The sequence below is a fragment of the Lipotes vexillifer genome, unplaced genomic scaffold (genome assembly GCF_000442215.2).
Source record: "Lipotes vexillifer unplaced genomic scaffold, Lipotes_vexillifer_v1.1 scaffold935, whole genome shotgun sequence".
NCBI lineage: Eukaryota > Metazoa > Chordata > Mammalia > Artiodactyla > Lipotidae > Lipotes > Lipotes vexillifer.
Window position 1 is genome coordinate 2,438,084 of NW_006777895.1, and position 13,507 is coordinate 2,451,590.

Sequence of the window (13,507 nt, forward strand, 5' to 3'; positions counted from 1 at the left end):
TGGGGTTTATCCCAGGGATACAAGGATTCTTCAATATATGCAAATCAATCAATGTGATACACCGTATTAACAAACTGAAGAAAAAAAACCATATGATCATCTCAACAGATGCAGAAAAAGCTTTTGACAAAATTCAACACCATTTATTATAAAAACTCTCCAGAAAGTGGCCACAGAGGGAACCTACCTCAACATACTAAAGGCCATATACGACAAGCCCACAGCAAACATCATTCTCAGTGGTGAAAAACTGAAAGCACTGCCTCTAAGATCAGGAACAAGACAAGGATGTCCACTCTCACCACTATTATTCAACATAGTTCTGGAAGTACTAACCACAGCAACCAGAGAAGAAAAAGAAATAAAAGGAATGCAAATTGGAAAAGAAGTAAAACTGTCACTGTTTGCATATGACATGATACTATACATAGAGAATCCTAAAGATGCCACCAGAAAACTACTAGAGCTAATCAATTAATTACGTAAAGTGGCAGGATACAAAATTAATGCACAGAAATCTCTTGCATTCGTATACACTAACAACAAAAGATCAGAAAGAGAAATTAAGGAAACACTCCCATATACCACTGCAACAAAAGGAAGAAAATACCTAGGAATAAACCTACCTAAGAAGGTAAAAGACCTGTACTCAGAAAACTATTAAGACACCGATGAAAGAAATCAAAGATGACACAAACAGATGTTGAGATATACCATGTTCTTGGATTGGAAGAATCAATACTGTGAAAATGACTATACTACCCAAATCAATCTACAGATTCAATGCAATTCCTATCAAACTACCAAAGGTATATTTTTACAGAACTAGAACAAAAAATCTTAAAATTTGTATGGAGACACAAAAGACACTGAATAGCCAAAGCACTCTTGAGGGAAAAAAACAGAGCGGGAGGAATCGGGCTCCCTCACTTTACACTATACTACAAAGCTACAGTAATCAAGACAACATGGTACTGGCATAAAAACAGAAATACAGATCAATGGAACAGCGTAGAAAGCCCACAGATAAACCCACACACCTTTGGTCAACTAATCTATGACAAAGGAGGCAAGGATATACAATGGAGAAAATACAGTCTCTTCAATAAGTGGTGCTGGGAAAACTGGACAGCTACATGTAAAGAATGAAATTAGAACACTCCCTAACACCATACACAAAAATAAACTCAAAATGGATTAAAGACCTAAATGTAAGACCAGACACTATAAAACTCTTAGAGGAAAACATAGGAAGAACACTCTTTGACATAAATCACAGCAAGATCTTTTTTGACCCCCCTCCTAGAGTGATGGAAATAAAAACAAAAATGAACAAATGGGACCTAATGAAACTTGAAAGCTTTTGCACAGCAAAGGAAACCGTAAACAAGACGAAAAGACAACCCTCAGAATGGGAGAAAATATTTGCAAACGAATCAACGGACAAAGGATTAAACTCCAAAATATATAAACAGCTCATGCAGCTCAATATTAAAAAAACAACCCAATCAAAAAATGGGCAGAAGACATAAATAGACATTTCTCCAAAGAAGACATACAGATGGCCAAGAAGCACATGAAAAGCTGCTCAACATCACTAATTATTAGAGGAATGCAAATCAAAACTACAATGAGGTATCACCTCACACCAGTTAGAATGGGCATCATCAGAAAAATCTACAAACAACAAATGCTGGAGAGGGTGTGGAGAAAAGGGAACCCTCTTGCATTGTTGGTGGGAATGTAAATTGATACAGTCACTATGGAGAACAGTATGGAGCTTCCTTAAAAAACTAAAAATAGAATTACCATATGACCCAGCAATCCCACTACTGGGCATATACCCAGAGAAAACCATAAATCAAAAAGACACATGCACCCCAATGTTCACTGCAGCTCTATTTACAATAGCCAGGTCATTGAAGCAACTTAAATGCCCACTGACAGACAAATGGATAAAGAAGATGTGGTACATATATACAATGGAATAATTACTCAGCCATAAAAAGGAACGAAACTGGGTCATTTGCAGAGACGCAGATGGACCTAGAGACTGTCATACAGAGTGAAGTCAGAAAAACAAATATCATATATTAACGCATATATGTGGCACCTAGGAAAACGGTACAGATGAACCAGTCTGCAAGGCAGAAGCAGAGACACAGAGGTACAGAACAAACGTATGGACACCAAGGGGGGAAAGCAGGGAGGGATGGTAGTGGGATGAATTGGGAGATTGGGATTGACATATATATATACTAATTCATATAAAATAGATAACTAATAAAAAAAACCTATTTAAGTAATAGAAGACATGAAGAGATTAAAATAAATAAACAGTGTACATGACAATTTAAAAAAGCATCTTATTGCTACAAAAAAAGCTAACCATCATTGGTGCCTTCAGCAAGTCAGTAATCTTTTTATCCTAGTCACATCAGAGATCACTGATCATAGATCACTGTAACAAATAAAGAAAAGCTTGAAATGCTGAGGGAATTACCAAAATGTAACACAGAGACACAAATGAACCAAAAAAAAACACCTTCCCTCATTCAAATCACAGTCATTTCTCTTTCCTTCTAGCTGTATTTTTTTTTAAAAAAACTTTTACCCCTAACTTTTTAGTTCAGCTGGTATTTACTTTAGTTTTAATGGAAGCTGATAACTGAAGGGAGTTTACTCCCCCAACAGCTTAGCGTCTGCCCCGGCACCACTCCACAGATTAATCCTTCTCCTCCCAACTTATTTAGAAAATTAGATAGAGGTTTGTTTCTAAGCTATTTTCGTAATGTGAACTGATTTTTTAAATAACAGAATCACACAGATTTAATTATAGAATCATTAAGAAGTCTTAATATCCAGAAAGTATATCATACTCATTACTTTTATTTATTTATTTATTTTTGCGGTGCGTGGGCCTCTCACTGCTGTGGCCTCTCCCGTTGTGGAGCACAGGCTCCGGACGCGCAGGCTCAGCGGCCACGGCTCACGGGCCCAGCCGCTCCGCGGCATGTGGGATCTTCCCGGACTGGGGCACGAACCCGTGTCCCCTGCATCGGCAGGCGGACTCTCAACCACTGCGCCACCAGGGAAGCCCATACTCATTACCTTTTATCAAACATTTCTTTACCATTTTTATCTATTAATTCTTCCAGAAAAACCCTGAATCGTTTTGTCAAGTTCTCCAACTCCCATTCATTAGCATTTTCATTAGAATGACATCAAACATTAGCTAACTGGCAAGAGACAGCAAATTTATAACGTCCTGTCTTTCATCGGGAAATATATTTCCATTTACTCAAGTCTTTTATTTTTTTAAGAATTTTCTTTATATTGCTCAACCCATTTCTTAATAAAGGTTTTTTTATGCATGCATTTGTGATTGTGAATGTTATTCATAGTACATAGAAACACTTTATCTGTATCCCCATGCCTAGACCTAGCAGATCTTATCTAATGACATACTTTTTGTAGATATATCCTGGTGCTGACCAGATTTTCAAGAGATTTTTCTTTAGCCATTTTCTATGATAAAAACAATATACTACTCTCTAATCTTATTCCTTCTTCTCATGTCACTATAATTTCAGCAACAGATCTCACACAAATGCACTAATTTCTAATTGGCTTGCATTTTCATCCAGAAGCAGTATCATTAACCAAATATTATTACACCAGGGTCAGTTTAAGTGCTTTGGCTTAAATTTTATTTTAGAAACTTAAATTAAAAATCTCTGATTTCCCTAAGAAGAAATTATATATGTATTACAGATATACATAAATTTTTAAAAGTCTACACAAACCCACATTTGTTTTGCTAAGTAAAAAAAGGTAACTATGTATAAAAATAACCCTTAATAGCACAGCAATACTCCAAATAAAATCTTAGGTTTGCCAAATTTCAGATTAAAAAAAAAAAAGGTACATGCTGTATTTGTATATCAGTCTCAGAAATTGACTGTGAAAGGAAGTGAGTTATTATCAGTTACTGTCTACATACTTCCAAAAATGAATTTTAGTGGAAATGATGTTAAAAAATTGATCTGCCCTTATTATTAAGTTTTTAAAAATCTAATCACAAGCTTTATCCGCTGGAGTTATACATCACATGACCTTCATATAGCCTGCTCAGAATTTTCAAAATGAACACTGACTGGCTGCAGGGAAAGACTGACTTGCCAAAAAATAATGTTGCTTTAAAAGATCTTTAGATATAACCACATATGCTAGTCACATATACATAAATGAAAGCTACCTTTTTCTTCACTACCACATTATTTTTTTCATTTAAATTAAAATGAAGCCATGTGCATATGGAAGTTTGAATTTAACAAATCACAATGCAGTTATGATATTTAATATCCAAGATAAAACAAAAAAATTATTTTCCATTATTTTGTGTTTATAATACCTCTTATGCTTAAAGCATGGGTGCCCCTTATCTTGTATCTATTTTAACAAGAATTAATCTATTATTCGCAGGTGCAGGACCTATCAAGAACGAATTGTTCAGTTTTTCAGAAAGTTAACTGCTTACCTAAGAATAAGGCTTATGTTTTTAGTTTAGTTTTTTTTTTTTTCAGTTTAATCCTGGGCTGAAATTGACATAAATCAAACTGATATTTAAAAAGAATGCTCAATCTAGCTATTTCTCCTACAGAGCATTCTTACCTGATACATTTTGCTATATTCTTTACATCACTGAAACAGCCATGTTGTTGTAACATAAACAATATATATTTTTAAAAGATTTATTTTTATAATTTCTCATAAGTTGTAGCTATGTCAGAAAGATGATGACTCACCCTTATGGTCTGTTCATTACCTAAATGGGTCTTGAAATAACTGTTATTTGAAGGATATTTAACCTCCAAAACAGGGGTTCTCAAACTTCCTGGTCTCAGGATCCATTTATACTTCAATCCCAAAGATTTCTGATTATGTGAATTAAAATAACCATCTTACAAAACAAAACATTTAGTGCAAACATTTTTGTTAATTTTTTAAATGTCTGGTTTAATAAAGACAGCTGAATTTTCATATATGTGTCTATATTCAATCTGTTACAATATGTTTATTGGTTGAAGTATATGAATAAAATCTCTCCTCATACAGATATGTGGTTGGAAAAGGGAGGAGTATTTTAATAGCCTCCCTTCTTTGATACTATACCCAAACTCAACAAATAGTTTCTTAAAAATTATCTGCAATATGGAATATAAAATCGTATCAATGTATTTTTGTACTTTATTACATTAAAATCCATTAGTCTAATCTGCATTTTTGAATGGAACTTTTATCCAGACATCATGATCATTCAGAAAATGATTTTCCAAGATAACAGTTATCTTTCAACTGTTGACATCATTTATTTATTAAATACCAAAAAATTACATCATTCATATCCCTACCAATCTCATTAGAAAAGCCTTTTAGGGACTTCCCTGGTGGTCCAGTGGTAAAGCATCCACCTTATAATGCATGTGATGTGGGTTCGATCCCTGGTCAGGGAACTAAGATCCCACATGTTGTGGGGCAACTAAGCCCACGTGCCATAACTACTGAGCTCATGCACCTCAACTAGAGAGCCCGTGTGCCACAACTACAGAGCCTACGCGCTCGGGAACCCACACGCCACAACTACAGAACCCACACGCCACAACTAGAGAGAAGCCCGTGCACCACAACGAAGAGCCCATGTGATGCAAGAAGATCCCACGTGCCACAACTAAGACCCAACAGCAGCCAAAAATAAATTAAGTAAATAAATAAATAAAGTAAATCTTAAAAAAAGAAAAGCCTTTTAAGTATTCGAGCAGCTGGCAAGCTCACAATGGCAGACACACGTTTTCTAAAATCTAATTTTTACTTAAAAACTGGAATTTTATCACTGGCAACAAATACTAACAATTGCTTGCTTGAAGAGACAGGTTCATTTTGTTCATTTTTAAGAAAATGTCTACCAAGTACTCACTTCTGAATAACTACAATTTGTCTGTTGCTCTTACAAGTGAAAATACTATGCCATGAAAAAAAGTGGCTAGTTCAGTGTGCATCTCACACAACTGCTTTTTCTTGAGAAAAACATATTACTTTGGTATAAAGCAGAAGCGCTTTATGGGTACTTCCCATTTCTTCACACCGAATATTAAACAGGTTAAGTTCAAGGGTCAAGATATTAAAAATAAATAATTTTGGGCTTCCCTGGTGGCACAGTGGTTGAGAGTCCGCCTGCCGATGCAGGGGACACGGGTTCGTGCCCCGGTCCGGGAAGATCCCACATGCCGCGGAGCGGCTGGGTCCGTGAGCCATGGCCACTGAGCCTGCGCGTCCGGAGCCTGTGCTCCGCAACAGGAGAGGCCACAACAGCAAGAGGCCCGTGTACCGCAAAAATAAAATAAAATAAAATAAAAAAATAAATAATTTTACATCTTCATCAAGGATACTCTTATGCAATGATGGCTTTAACCTCGGGTGCACAGGACAGAAGAAAACAATGCCTGTTAGTATAGTTTGGGGCCACTGCCTCGACTACAGCAAGGCACCAGCAGTTTTACCCTCTGTTGTTTCTGTATCATTAGTGCAGGTATCTTAGCAGTATTATGAAAATAACTGACTTTACAGACCCCCAAAGGGTCTCAAGGATCCCCAGGGTTCTGTGGACCACAGTTTGAAAACCACCACGTTAGACTATAAAGGCCATGTGTGATATCAAATCTCAGAACCACAAAATAGAATGCAAAGTTGTGAACATGTATATGTGTTTTTTTTTTCCTGAGAGGGAATCGCTAGCTTTCAACAGATTCTCAAAAAAGATCTGTGACCCAAAGGTTATCATGTTAACTTGGATTTAGAAATCAACCAAAACTCCACTATTAAAACACCACTATCAGTCAGGTTTCACTGATTTCTTTCACAAAATATATATTTCTGCGCTGAAAATATTCTGTGACATAGGGGGAAAATGACCATGAGCTCCTAACAGTGATTTGGGAAACTCCATAGGAACTCTGAGTATTCAGAGGGGAATCCAAATGCACTTTAAATGTGGTCTCTTGCCATTCTTAAGGCTTAAATATGATTATTAGATTATTAAAGATAAATACAAGTCAAAAAGGAATTTAACTGGTTTATGACTTTTCACATAACACTGTATTCCAAAGCAAATATCAAATTGTAATTACATTGTTATTTGTGTGATTATTTGTTTACCATCTGTCTCCCACACCAGACTTAGCTTTTTGAGGGGTACATATGTTTTGTTCATTTTTGTATCTCTTGCACCTAGCTAGCACAGTGCCTGCACATAAAAGATCCAAAATAAACATTTGTTGAAGCAATTAATTAATGGATAAATAAACCTTATGAGGCGGGTAGGGCAGAAACAGAATGATACAGAAGAACCACCACAGGGGAAGAAAATTTCTCAACTGGGAAAATGAAGTACACCTGTCCATGACAGCATGACTGCTCAATTTTGCTCATGGAATAAGGATTTTCTGCCCTCCGTAGGTTATAGTCATTCAACCAAAATTTACTGAGCACCTACTATGTGCCAGGCAATTTTCTAGGGAGTGGGGCTGCTGCACTGCACAAGCATGCATGGTTTCTGGGTTCAAGGAGCTGACCTATGTTTTTCATCTATACTAAGATGCACTGTATTTCATCATTTTAACGTCTCTGAGAAACGCCTCTTGCAGTGCTGTCTCAAGAATTTAATTGGCATTTTTCTCTTCTTTTTTAGTGGTACATACAATATTGGGGCCTCTTACAACTGAGAATGATTTACCTAGATTTAGATTTAATGTCATGTTGTGAATAGGAAATGTACTGGATGAGCTTTCAAAGCCTTGTTCTGCTAAAAGTTTAAAAAGTGCATAATTAAGTACTTCTTTTTAAACGAAAATACAGACAGTTGATTAATTTGTACACTTCCTGAATCTATGAGGTGCACACTGGTTTACTTCTTAAAGTAATGTGAAAGGCCATCAACACTTTCTTTACTTTTCCTGGTCAAAACAGCTGCCATTGATTTGTAAACAACAATAATGCTATAAATGGATTTCGGTGCCACAAACCTTATTGAACCATTCAGGACTTTTCTTTTTAGCCAATGATAGTGTTGTAACAAATCCAGCCAGCATTCCCGCTGCAGCAACAGTACCAAGGAAAATTCCACCTGTCAAGAGTTTTGGGGTATGGCATGGAGGGTGGGGAGAGGGGAAAAAAAAAACAGAAACCTTACGTTTAAAAAGATGGACACAAGTAAGTTTCAGATACTATTTAAAAATCACTTTTGAATTTCGAGAAACGATGGCTAAGCAGCTCTTGGCAAAGGTAAATGACACCGGCTGGGAAACCTGCGTGACCACACGACCTCTGGTTCCTGAGGCCATGCTAAGGTACAAAATAGGCGCAGGGTCTCTTCCCCTCTTCCCGGGGACAACTGCGTGAAGTTTCTCCAGGGGAGAAAAAAGAGAGAGTGGGAGTTAGAAAAGGTAGGACACGAGAGAAACTGCAGAGTGAATGGGGGAAATGTAGCACATACAGAACAGCTCGCGGGACCAGCCCACGGACTAAACTCAGGGCACCCAAGCGAAGGTCTCCCTGGACGGGGTGTGAGTGGGAATGCCAGCTCCAGCGCAGGCTAGGGCCCCGGGTGAGGTTACCCCGACACCCGCACCCCACCACAGCACACCTTTAACCAGGAAAAGCCGGTCATTAGTGGACGCCGGAGCCCCCAGCCGAGAAGACGGCTCTCCAGTCCCAGCGTCCTCTGTCTCCATGTTTATAAGCCTCCACTACTGCGTCCGGCGCCAACTGGGACCGGGTGGAAGCGAGAGCTAGGCGGAGGAGAAAGGTTCCGCTGCCCCCTCCATCTGTGCAACCTGAATACCGGTCCGGAGAACGACCTTTGCCCCAGAACTTCTGTCCTCCCTCGCGCGCGGGCGGGGAAGCTGCTGTGGCTGCACCCCGGGGGTGGTGTCTTCCAAGGCTGTCAACCAGGGAGGATCATTTGCCTGCTCCAAGGTGATGATCGCTGCACTTTAATATTGTGTCTATTTGAAACACTGCTCAGCTTTGACTCTAGGGGGCAGTGAGGGGTCGCAGATTGCGCCAGGAGCCCAGTACCAGCCTGGTTAGAGACCCTTCAGCTCAGTTTCCCGGTGAGCCGTACACTACGTCTGGGGATTTGGCCGGCGTTAACGTTTCACGATTCTAAAAAGTAGGCCTCAGCCTTTTCTCTGTACTTTGCTGGGAAATTTCCTAACAGTTGTCGCTTTAGGTGTAAGTGACAGGCTTTATCCCTGGAAGACTGCCAGTCTATCAGCTGTGTGGTGATGCGCTTCCTACCCCACGGTTTGATTGATTGTCCAACCGAAGGGATTGGATGGCTAGCATGCTGAACTAAAGTGAATGGCACAACCCCAGCCGGGAGAGCAGAGGAGCACCCTAAGGGGTTGCTAACACGGAGCTTCAAGGCTGCCCCAGAACCGCTCAGTGCCAGGGGCCAACAGACAGACCCGGTCTTCACAGACTGGGAGGCTAATTTGCAAAAGGTGGTGGATTCAGTAAGTGGCCATTGAGAGGAGGAGGCTGGTAGTCACAGAAAATCTTTTCAGCCTCTCAAAGACAGACACATGACATCATATTTTAAAATGAGGCAATCTGTCATTCTTGTTCAGTCTGAACGACAACAGCAAAAGCCATGAACTTCTTGAGATGGGGATGGAGATCTTTATTCATTTTTATATGTCCCGGCTCTCAGAGTGTTAACTGGTCATGTATAATAAATAAATGTTGGATGAAAGAGTAAATGAATGCATCCGTTAAAATGCAATTAATAGCCCAAACCTGGGCTCTGGTCCTAAACCACTTCTCAGCTATGTGAACTTGATTAGGTTATTAGGCTCACTTACCTCAGTTTCCTCACCTGCAAAATACAGAAACGGATAGAACCCACCTCATAGTATTGCTGTAAGAATTAAATAAAGCAGTGTAGGTAAAGGACTTAGCATAGCGCCTGGTGCAAACACTTAGTGCATCTTAGCTCTCGTTATTATCCCCTTCGATTCCAGTAGCTGTTTTGCAGCATTGCCTATAGAGATTTTTTAAAATTATAGATGCCCAGAGCCTACCACTGGAGTTGACGGCTCTGAAGGTCCAGGCAGGGCGGTTTAAAAGCTCCATTGAGCTTCTGATAATGAGCCAGGTTGAGCACTACTGCTCTGTTCAAATTTCTGTGTGGGAGAAATCACAAAGAATTTATTTAACTTTGGATTCTTTGGAAGCACAGTGTCAGAATCTGAAAGAGCCCTTTAAGCTGGCAAATGCTGTGCTAATTTGTTGAAGGTCCCAAGACTTAACCTTCCCCCTATACACAATGGTGACCATAGCAGCTAACACTTATTGAGTGTTTTCTGTGTGTCTGGCATTACCCTACGTGCTTCAAATAAATTATCTCATTTAGTTTTCTCCATTGTGGACCAAAAACAAAACAAAACAAAAACAAAAAAAAAAACTGTTGCCTGCCATCCCAGTGAACAATGAATGTTGCCCTCCATCAAGCCATCAGGCACTGCAGCCACCCCTGTGGCGCTCCCTGAGGGCAATTCAGGCTGCAGAAAAACAGGATACTGGCCCTAGTTAGTTGAGGTGCATCTCAAAGGAATAAATTCAATGAGCCCAGACTCTTGCATCTTCCCATACTTAGAAAAGCACTAAAAACATTAACTTGAGATGTCTGGTTTTTGTGATTAGCAGTAATCTTTTGATGCTCGACTACATTTTTGTTTTTTTTAGCAAAAACTCCTAAATATCCTGGCTCCTCCCTTACCTCTTTGGAACAGCTCCTCAGAGCTATCTGAGAGGCTGATTCCCAGGCTATAGTGCTAAGTAAGGTCTTCAAATAAAGCTTTTAGGTTATGCGTTTTCAGTCAACACCATAAACTCTGAGAAACTAACTTGCTCAATGCACACAGCTGTGAAGTAACAGAGCCAGTATTTAAAAGCAGCTCCATCAAGTCCTTATCCGCCCCCCAGGGGTCTTCAAGCTTGAGCTTGGTAATTGGGCTCATCTGCAAGGACTTGTTGACCACAGATTGCTGGTCTCCAATCCCAGAGTTTTTGATTCAGTAGGGCTAGGGTGGGTTTTGAGAACATGCATGTCTAACAAGTTCCCTAGTGATGTTGATGCTTCAGGTTCCACTTGGAGACCGTCTTCTCTCGTCTTACTCACCGTTTACACCTTTAAAATCCATATGAACAGGCCAATGAGCAGTACTGAAATAAAATCAATCATTCAAAAACTCCCAACAAACAAATTCCAGAACCGTTTTAACATTTGGAATTCTGTTCTCTCAAGACTGTTTGGAGAGAAAAAGTGCTGGCTCCTCGACTCTCCCCATTCTTTGCTGTTCCCCCCAAAAAGCACAGAAATTTTTGATTTTAAGGATTATATTACTATTTACTGTTAGAAACAGAAGAGAGATAAAACATCCTTAAATTTAGGAAAGTTACAGTGTCCTGGACTCTGGAGCCTGTCTCCATTTTGAGACAGTAACTATAAACCCTGTTGGACACCTGTCTGTTTTTATTTCTGAGCACGTGGTTCACAAACTTCTATCTTTCTAGCTCCCAAAAGTAAAGGACAGCTTTTCTTCTTCCTATGCGAAAGCTTACTTTCATGGTAAACAGAGGGCAGAGAGGCAATTAAAGCAAACCAGTGGGTAATCTTTGCCTTAGCAAGCAATTTACATTTTGTGTATCCTTGTCAGATACACACCTTGGAGAGGAGGGACTGAGAGCTACTTGGACAAGGTGAGCTTGTGGGGGGATTACAACACCATCCCCCAGCCTACTGTGCCTTGTTCTCTCCCAGGTCCTGGGGGATGGTGACTTCAAGGCCTGGGAAACATGCCTGGTGCAAGGATGGAGAGTCCCTGGCCCGGAGATTAGAACCACATTCCAGGCATCCCAAGTCAGAATGCTTAAAGAAAACATATTTTAAAGACAATGTCACTCGTATTTCTATAGTGCACACAATTAGGTATTTCAGGTGCAATCTGATTAGCTGGTCTGTTCTAGGAACCCTGAAATCTCACCTAGACTGGTTTCTATGGAAATGCATGATGCAAGCTCCAAACAGGAGACTTGCAAACATTTGGAGCACAGTGTCTTTGCAAGACATTGACACTATTTCTAAAACAGCCAGACAGAGCATTCCAAGTTATCACTTCCCAAACGGTGCCCCGTGCAATGTGAGCAGGACTGCCTTTTCAAAGGAAGCATGAGTCCCTTTTAGAAACATGTAATAGAACTGTCTCACAAGCAAAAGAGCATGCTGGGAAAGCAAGTTCATCTGAGACAGCCTCTGTTGCTATTTTGGTGTTTGTTTTAGTCAGCTCAAAGTCCATACCAGTGATGCCTCTGACCACATTCTTATTTCAAACCTTTTGGCCCCTGTAGATTCTATTTCAAATTTTGAAAGCTAGAAAGCTGTTAGCATTGCAGTTCCCAGAATTTGGGTAGCCCTAGCTCTAGCTAATTCCAAACACTGATGGGTTTTTTTCCCCAACTACTTTTTAAAAATATTTCTTGAGAGATTCAATTTCTCCCTGTTTGAAGTATGAGGTTGAATTCTTTTTAAAATCTCATAAGGATCACATAGGACCCTTAGTAGGATCATTCTTCTCACTACTTCCTGATATAAGATAGCTGTCAAAAATGTAGTGCAGAGATTAAAAATTATTGCCTAATTAAGTGTGTACATAGAAGAAAAGATCCACTGGATCTTATACTGATTTATTAATGGAGGTTACCTTGAGCAAAGGGGGAGGTGAAATTTTCTATTCATATCTCTTCTACTTTCTACCTTAATAAGTAAAATGATGACCAAAGCAACATTTTTACATATTTCTATAATGTTTGAATCATTTTTAACAAAGGACTTGTTACTTTTATGAAAAGGGGGGAAAAAAGGAAAGAAAACAATAAAAACACTTTAAAATATGTCACCTTATTTAAAAGATAGATTTTTCTGTCTAAGTAGAAATATTATGTAGGTTTCCAGAGTTACTCACCAGACTCTCTAGCAGGATGTCCAGGGACAACACTCTTGGAAAGCAAGGAAGCAAGAGTGAGAAGCATGTGTCAGAAGGAGAGACTCCAGGCTGGCTGAGAACCCTGCATGGTATTTGCATCCCCTGGTGGACTACCAGAGCCTCTTGAATGCTTCCCAATATCTGCTCTGGATTCCCAAAGTTATAGCTATTTTGAAGTGCACAACAATCAATATCATGTAATATAAATGGTAAGTATGGTAATAATTACTCGTCAGTGAGCTGAAACTAGACTTCGAAAGCTTGAGTCTCATTACTCACTTCCAGCATTTCATTCCGCATCTCTTAGAATTGCAGAGTCTGTAACTCCCAGATTGAATAATATAAGTCTATCTTCATCACAGTAAATGAAATTTGCCATTACAGGTTCCTTCCTTTCATTT

At 39.3% G+C, this 13,507-nt stretch overlaps 1 protein-coding gene across 1 annotated transcript in view; it reads right to left on the reverse strand.

Annotated features, from left to right (window-relative positions):
- TMEM242 (transmembrane protein 242) overlaps positions 1-8,861 on the reverse strand; it is a 46,717-nt gene extending 37,856 nt beyond the window's left edge. Inside the window, exons 1-2 of the mRNA XM_007451349.1 lie at positions 8,702-8,861; positions 8,082-8,182 (exon numbers count right to left, since the gene is read on the reverse strand). Coding sequence (XP_007451411.1) covers positions 8,082-8,182; positions 8,702-8,789 — 189 coding nt within the window. The 5' untranslated portion in view covers positions 8,790-8,861. The remainder of the gene's footprint in view (positions 1-8,081; positions 8,183-8,701) is intronic.
- Positions 8,862-13,507: the final 4,646 nt, after the last annotated feature.